Below are 8,710 nucleotides of genomic sequence, written 5' to 3'. Positions count from 1 at the left end.
TATATAGAATCATGTCATTTGTATACAGACATTTTTACTTCTTCTTTAAGAACTTGGATACCTTTTATTTCTTTTTGTTGCCTAATTACTCTAGCTAGTACTATGTTGAATAGAAGTGGTGAGAGTGGAAATTCCTGTCTTTTTCCTAATGTTACAGAAAAAGCTTTCAGATTTTCACTGTTGAGTATGATGTTGGCTGTAGGCTTGTCATGTATGGCCTTTATTATGTTGAGGTACATTATTTCTATGTCTTATTATTGAGAGTTTTTAATCATGAAAGGACGTTGAATTTTGTCAAATTCTTTTTCTGCACGTATTGAGATGATTCTATGATTTTTACCCTTCATTCTGTTAATGTGATGCATCTCATTGATTGATTAGAGCATGTTGAATGAACCATCCTTGGTTCATATTCATATATCCTTTAGGGATATTGGCCTGTAGTTTTTCTTTTCTTGTAGTGTCCAGCAAGGCTTTGGTATCAGTGTAATGCTGGTCTCATAAAATAAGTTTGAAAGTGTTCCCTGATCTTCAATATTTTGAAAGTTTGAGAAGGGTTGGTATTAATTATTCTTTATATATTTAGTAGAATTCACCAGTAAAGACTGTAGGTCCTGGGCTTTTCTTTGTTGGGAGGTTTTTGATACTGATTCAATCTCCTACTCGTTAGTCTGTTCAGATTTTCTATTACTTCATGATTCCATCTTGGTAGGTTATATGTGCCAGGGATTTATCCATTTATTCAAGGTTATAAAATTTGTTAACATACAATTGTTCACAGTAATCTCTTATGATGCTTTGTATTTCTGTGGTGCAGTTGGAATATCTTCTTTCATTTCTATTTATTTGAGTCCTCTCTTATTCTTCGTCTAGCTAAATGTGTGTCCATGTTTATGTTTTTTTTTGTTTGTTCGTTTTTGTTTTTGTTTTTGTGCGCTTCTTTCTAATTGTATTTCAAGTTCTTTCTAAAACAAGGCCCTTGGATACCCCAGGTTCAATATGTCCCTGGGCCTGGTCCACTGCTGTCTTGTATTCATATGTGGGTATTTGCTCGTTCACCAACATGAAGTCCCAGGATAGGTGTGATAAAACAGGACTCTCTCCTCCATGACACAAGTCCTTTGCTGGTTTCAGAGGTGGACGGCGGTCTTTGCAGAAAACACACAGGAACTTTTTCTTGGAACTGAAGTGGGATGAAAAGTGCCTGCCCTGAACATCACTATCTTTTCCCTGACCCTTTCCCTCCAGTTTCTGAAGATACAGCAGAAAATAATCTTGCTTGAAGATACTGGGTAACAATTCCATAAACAAAAACACATGCTTCCAAGGCACTGTGCTTTCAGATATGCTGGGTTTAGTTCAGCTGCTGGATAAGCTGATTGATGCATTCACCTCGATAGCCAGGTGAGCCCACTTCCTTGAGGAAGCCCACTCTATTCTTGGTAGCGTGACGGGCCACTGAGAGTTGGAAAGGGCGCGAGAACCCTGAGATCACCTGAAAATTCTTCCCCAGAAAGGCAATTTCATGAATGAGGTCTTCCAAGCAAATTACACCAAACTTCCCCAGGTGCTCCTCAATCACTGTGTTGTCTGTCAAAGGGATGATTTTATTCTTGACCTTGGCTTGTCCACGTTTCAAGATGAGTTCCTGAACTGACTTCAAATTTGGAAATCCCCAGGTCACATAAGGTTCCACTATACGAAGCGTTTTTATGGTTTGAGGAGTTACTTGCATAAAGACACCACTGAAAATCTTATTCAGGCGAAGTCTTGCAATGGTCCTCTGCACCAGTAAACTCACCCCATTAATCCTTTCGATGCGTAAAACAAACGCCAAGGAATGTTTATCTGGCACTTCCAAGCCATGAGGTTTCACTTCTAGTCGTCTGAGTCGCACCTTGTCACGTAGTTGCTGCCAGGAATCATGTAGGAACCATGCTAGTCGCTTAAACTTGATCTCTTTTCCTTTCCTCTGCTCCTTCCTTTGCAAAAGCGCCTGCTTTGCCTGGGTGGCTTTCAGGGCCTGATAAGCCTTCCTCTTTTTCAGGAGATTTTCTGGAACCAAAGGGATCTTTTTTCTTGGCTCTTCCTCCGCCATCTTTCCAACTCTCCATGTTTATGTTTTTAAAAAAATCAGATCTTAGTTTCATTGACCTTTTCTATTGACTTTCTGGTCTCTTATTTCATTTATTTCTGCTCTGATCTTTGTTATTTCCTTCCTTCTACTAACTTTTAGGCTTAGTTTTTTTTTTTTTTCTAGTTCTTTGAGGTGTAAAGTTAGGTTGTTTATTTGAAATCTTTTTTTTCTTAATGTAGACATTTATCACTATACATACGCTTTCCTCTTAGAACTGCTTTTGCTACATCTGTAAGATTTGGTATAGTGTGTTTTCATTTTTGTTTGTCTCAAGGAATTTTTTTAAATTTCCCTTTTGATTTCTTCTGTGACTCATTGTTTGTTCAGGAGTGTGTTGTTTAGAACACTCCCTAACACCATACACAAAAATAAACTCAAATGGATTAAAGACCTAAATGTAAGGCCAGATACTATAAAATTCTTAGAGAAAAACATAGGCAGAACATTCTTTGACATAAATTGCAGCAATATCTTTTTCAAGCCATCTCCTTGAGTAATGAAAATAAAAACAAAATTAAGCAAACGGGACCTAATTAAACTTAAGAGTTTTGCACAGAAAAGGAAACCATAAACAAAACAAAAAGGAGTGTGTTGTTTAATTTCCACACATTTGTGAATTTTCTCTGTTGTCCATTTGTTTTCTATTTCATTGGTTTCTGTTCCCTTTGTTTTCTCCCTCCTGTTACTGATTTCTAGTTTCATACCATTTTGGTAGGAAAATGAGATGAGATGGTCAGTATGATTTCAATCTTCTCAAATTTGTTACAGTATGATTTCAATCTTCTCAAATTTGTTAATACTCGTTTTGTGACCTAACAATATAATCTATCCTGGTGAATGTTTCATGTGTGCTTGAGGAAAATGTGTATTCTGCTACTGTTGGGTGGAATGTTCTATATATACATATATATATATATATATATATATATATATATATATATATGTTAGATCCATTTGGTCTAAAGTACAGTTCAAATCCAATGTTTCTTTCTTGATATTCTGTCTGATTTGTCCATTGTTCAAAGTGGGGCATTGAAGGCTCTAACTATTATTGCATTGTTGTCTATTTCTCCCTTCAGAGCTGGGAGCATTTGCTAAAATATGTAGGTGCTCCATTGTTGGGTGCATATATATTTACGATTGTTATACCCTCCTGATGAGTTGACTCCTTTATCATTATATAATGAATTTCTTTTTCTCTTATTACAGTTTCTGATTTAAGCCTATTTTGTCTAATATAAGTATAGCTATCCCTGCTCTCCTTTGGTTTCCATTTGCATGGAATATCTTTTTCCATCCCTTCACTTTAAGCCTATGTGTGTTCTTAAAATGGAAGTGAGTCTCTTGTAGGCAGCATAAAGTTGGGTCTTGCTTTTTATCCCTTCAGCCACTTTGTTCCTTTTGATTGGAGAATTTAATCCATTTACATTTAAAGTAATTATTGATAGTAAGGACTTACTAATACCATCTTATTGTTTTCTAGATGCTTTATAGTTCCTGTCTTCCTGGTTCACTGTCTTCCTTTGTGAATTAATAATTTCCAATAGTGGTATGCTTTGATTCTCTTCTATCTTTTGTGTATCTACTGTAGGTTTTTGCTTTGTGCTTACTGTAAAGCTTACATAAAGCATCTTATAGTTATAACAGTCTTTTTAAGCTGGTAACAACTTAAATTTGATTGCATATAAAAACTCTACCCTTTTATTTCCTTCTCCCATTTTACTTTTGATGTCACAGTTCACATCCTTTTATATTCCATATCAATTATATTGTGGGACTTCCCTGGTGGAGCAGTAGTTAAGACACCTCACTCCCAATGCAGGGGGCCCGGGTTCGATCCCTGGTCAGGTAACTAGATCCCACATGCTGCAACTAAGAGTTCACATGTCACAACTAAAGAGCCAGAGAGCCACAACTACGGAGCCTGCCTGCCACAACTAAGGAGCCCGCCTGCCACAACTAGGGAGCCCAAATGCCACAAATGAGGAGCCCATGAGCTGCAACTAAGTGCACATGTGCCAAAACTAAGAATGGCGTAACCAAATAATTAATTAATTATTGTGGCTATAGTTATTTTAATACTTTTGTCCTTTAACCTTTATAATAAACTTTAGTGATTAACAAACCACCATATACAGTATCAGAATATTTTGAATTTGATTAGGTACATACCTTTACCAGGGTGATTTATATTTTCATATGCTTTCATGTCACTAATGTGCATCCTTTAATTTCAGCTTGAAGAGCTCCTTTCTGCATTTCTTGTGAGGCATGTCCAGTGGTGATGACCTTCCTCAGCTTTTGTTTGTCTGGGAAAGTGTTTATCTCTCCTTCCTTTCTGGAGGACAGCTTTGCTAGGTAAAGTATTCTAGGTTGGCAGTTGTTTTCTTTCAACACTTTGAATATATCATTCCACTCTCTCCTGGCCTGCAAGATTTCTGTTGGGAAATTCTCTGATAGCTTTATGGGGGTTCCCTTGTATATGAGGACTTTTTTTTTTTTCTTGCTGCATTAAAAATTCTCTCTTTATCTTTGATTTTTAGACAGCTTTATTTTAATGTCTTAGAGAAGATTCAAAACAAAAAGATTCAACAATCTTTGGGGGGACCTATTCGTGAACCTGAATGTCCAAATCTCTCCCCAGATTTGGGGAGTTCTAAGCCATTATTTTTTAAAGTAAACTTTCTGCCCCCTTTTCCCTTTCTTCTTTTTCTGGGACTCCAATAGTGCCTAGACTGTCTCTTTTGATGTTATCCATAATTCACGCAGGATTTCTTCACTCGTTTTCATTCCCTTTACTTTGTTCTTCCCTGAGTGAATAATTTCAAATGATTTGTCTTCAACTTCCTGTCTTACTGAGATAGAGAACAAATGACATGTCTTCAACTTGCTGTATTACTGAGATTCTTCTGCTTGATCAACTGTGCTGTTGCTCTCTATTGCATTTTTCATGTCATTCGCTGTAGCATTCAGCTCCAGAATTTGCTCGGCTCTCTTTTATGAGTTCTAGCTCTCTGTTAAACTTCTTGTTTTATTCATGTATTATTTTTCTTATTTCATTGAATTGTCTTCATGTTTTCTTGTAGCCTGCTGAGCTTCTTTATATCGACTAATTTGAATTCCTTATCTGGCAAATCACAGATCTCCACTCCTTTGGGATCAGTTACTGAAGAATTATCATGTTCCTTTATTTTTCATGTCCCATGAAGTGTTGAACGGCCATCTTCACATGTGAAGAGGCAGCCATCTCTTCCAGTCTTTAGTGATTGGCTTTGAAGGAGAAATAGCTTCTGTCAGTTCTACCAGGGATTCTGAGGCTCTTCCAGAACTTTTCTATTGATATACCTGTTTCATATTTCTTGATCCCTCCTAGGGGGAATTCTTAAGATTCTCTGCCTTCTCTTTATCCTACAAAGCTAGGCTGAGTGCTGAGAGCCTCCTGTTTGCTTTCCCTTGGGCACTGCTGAATGTTCAAATCTGTGTACTTTCTCCCAATCCTGCAGAGTCAGGATTTCTGCACGTGCTCACCAGGCATCTGCAAAGGTTCACTCTCACCACCTTCTGGGGTGTGCACAGGGATCCAGCCATGGGTTAGGTGTGTGTGTAGGTGAGTTATACAGAACACTGGGGATGACTTGGTTTCACATTTTAAATTACCATTAAATCACCGGTCCCCAACCTCTTTGGCACCAGAGACCGGTTTCATAGAAGACAATTTTTCCACAGACCAGGGCCGGGGGGATGGTGTTCGGATGTTTCAAGAGCACTACGTTTATTGTGCACTTTATTTATGTTATTATTACATTGTAATATATAATGAAATAATTATACAACTCACCATAATGCAGAATCAGTGCAAGCTCTGAGCTTGTTTTTCTGCAACTAGATGGTCCCATCTGGGGGTGATGGGAGACAGTGACACTTGAAGTGTGTTGCTTATGTCCAGTCTGCTCCATAATCTCGTTTTGGTTGCTGTCACTGCAGAAAACCCTGCTTCACAAAGAAAGGATGTTGGAAATGGAAGCAGGCTTTTCAGTGCTTTTGTGGCAGCCTCAGGATATTCCGCCTTGACTTTAATCCAGAACGTATGGAGATTTGAAGTTGTCTCAAACATACTTTCAAGGCCACCGTCATTTGTGATCTCAAGCAGCTGATCCTCTTCGAGCACCGGCAAAGTCGATTCACCTGGTTTACTCACATATGGGTCGCGGGTCCATTCGTTCCCAGTTCGGGGGTCTTTTGTGGTTGGGAAGTAATGCTCAAACCCTTTTGAAAGCTGAGACAGGTAATCATGCACCAGATGGGAGAAAGAAGGCCCTGGCTCAGTCTCTTTCAAAATCTCTGCTAATGTTTGAAACGTCAAAAATCCCAATGTTCACTCGTCGCCCCCATAATTCCAGTTTGGCTTTGAATGCCAACTTGAACACAGTTGTCCTTCTCCCCTGAAGTGACAGACTGACTTCTTTGAGCAGGTTGAATACGTCACACAAGTAAGCAAGTTTTGCGACCCATTCCGTGTCACTGAAATGTGCTGCCAGTGGTGACTGTTTTTCTAAAAGAAATCTCTGGAGCGGCTCTCATAACTCAAAAACTCTGGCCAGTGATCTACCCTTAGAAAGTCATCTCACCTCTGTGAATAAGAAAAGACGTGTGTGCTCTGTGTCCATCTCCTCACAGAGCTGCATGAACAGACGTGAGTTAAGGGTGTGTACTTTAATGTGGTCAATAATTTTAATCACATCCTTCAAAATGTTAAGTTCAGGTGATGGGCTTCCCTGGTGGCGCAGTGGTTGAGAGTCCGCCTGCCGATGCAGGGGACATGGGTTCGTGCCCCGGTCCGGGAAGATCCCACATGCCGCTGAGCGGCTGGGCCCGTGAGCCATGGCCGCTGAGCCTGCGCATCCGGAGCCTGTGCTCCACAACGGGAGAGGCCACAATGGTGAGAGGCCCACGTACCACACAAAAAAAATTAAGTTCAGGTGACATTTTTCGGCTAGCCAGCATTTCTCTAAGTGCGTAGACTCACATTCAGAAGTGACCTCTTGGACCTGAGTAGTGAAACCAGAAAGCCGTCCAGTCATGGCAGCCACTCCGTCCGTGCATATACCGACACAAAATGACCAATTCAGTTTTCCTGATATGTAATCATTCAAAGACTTTAATAGTTCTGCAGCTGTGATGTTGGCTGGCAACAAAAGTGCACATAACATATCCTAATACACATCCTCCTGAAAAATATATTACACAAAGACAAGCATTGCTGCCTTGTTGTCAACATTGATAGACTTGTCAACCTGGATTGCGTACCATGGTGCCTCACTAATCCTCTCTAACAATTGTGCCTCAATATCCTCTGCTATTTCATCAATTCTTCTAGTTACAGTGCAGCCAAAAGAGGAACATGTGCCACCTTTTGAACTGCAGCCTCTCCTAAAAGGTCACGACCAATGTCCTTCGCAGCAGGCAGGATCGACTCTTAGTAAAGGGCTTAGCTTTAGCAATGTGGTTAGCCACTAAGTATGATGCTCTCAGTGCAGACACATTTGATGAAGTGGTAGACTTCAATAATTGAACTTCTGTTCTTTGTATTCATTTTTTTTTCTTTTGAAAAACCCCAAAGACTTGTCTTTTAATGCAGGGTGCTTGGTCTCCATGCGGTGAAGCTGTTTTGAAGGTTTCATGCTTTCATTGGATAGCCAATCGCCACATATTATACAAAGCAGGCTTGGAGAATGTGAATCACCTGTTGCAATGAACCCGTAACTTAAGTAGGACTCTTGGCATTTTCTTCTAAATGCAGCTTTCTTTTTGTTGGCAGTCTTAGAGTTTTCTGTTGTCTCATCCTTGGGTCTTTCCACCTTTTCAAAGAAGCTCTCCAGCGATGTTTGTTTTTTACTCATGTGGGCTAGGGTTAGCTTGCAGGCTTACCAAAACTGTGACTGAGACAAGTGTGCAGTGCAGGAAAGAGGCACGGATGGAAGTGGTAAATAAAATAATGGGCGGGCCACACACAGACTAAAATAAGTGTCGGATTCTGACTTAGAGCCCGCCATCAGATGCAGCTGTACGATTGAAGTACCATCAACTCACTTGCCACTATAAAGCCTGCCACCAAAAGCAGCGTAGTTTTCACTTACCGCTCACTCATAGGGTTTTGATATGAGTCTGCAAGCAATTGATTTATTATGGTCTCTGTGCAGTCAAACCTCTCTGTTAATGATAATCTGTACTTAGAGCCGCTCCCCAGCGCTAGCATCACTGCCTCAGCTCCACCTCAGATCATCAGGCATCAGATTCTCATAAGGAGCGTGCAACCTAGATCCCTCGCATGCACAGTTCACAGTAGGGTTTGCGCTCCTATGAGAATCTAATGCCACCGTTGATCTGACAGGAGGTGGAGCTCAGGCGATAATGCAAGCAATGGGGAGTGGCTGTAAATACAGATGGAGCTTCGCTTGCCCGCCGCTCACCTCCTGCTGTGCGGCCCGGTTCCTAACAGGCCACAGACTGGTACTGGTCTGTGGCCCCAGGGTTGGGGACCCCTATGTTAAATGATTAAAAGTCATATGAGAA

The 8,710-nt window shown here is 40.2% G+C and overlaps 1 protein-coding gene across 1 annotated transcript; it reads right to left on the bottom strand.

The window, feature by feature from the left end:
- Positions 1–914: 914 nt before the first annotated feature.
- On the bottom strand, positions 915–2,355 carry LOC101328371 (large ribosomal subunit protein uL30-like). The gene has a single exon (XM_004317426.4). The coding sequence runs from the start codon at positions 2,096–2,098 to the stop codon at positions 1,355–1,357; it is 744 nt and encodes a 247-aa protein (XP_004317474.3). The 5' UTR covers positions 2,099–2,355; the 3' UTR covers positions 915–1,354.
- Positions 2,356–8,710: the final 6,355 nt, after the last annotated feature.

Source organism: Tursiops truncatus, chromosome 21 (genome assembly GCF_011762595.2).
Source record: "Tursiops truncatus isolate mTurTru1 chromosome 21, mTurTru1.mat.Y, whole genome shotgun sequence".
Lineage (NCBI taxonomy): Eukaryota > Metazoa > Chordata > Mammalia > Artiodactyla > Delphinidae > Tursiops > Tursiops truncatus.
This window is presented reverse-complemented; position numbering and strand designations above follow the sequence as displayed.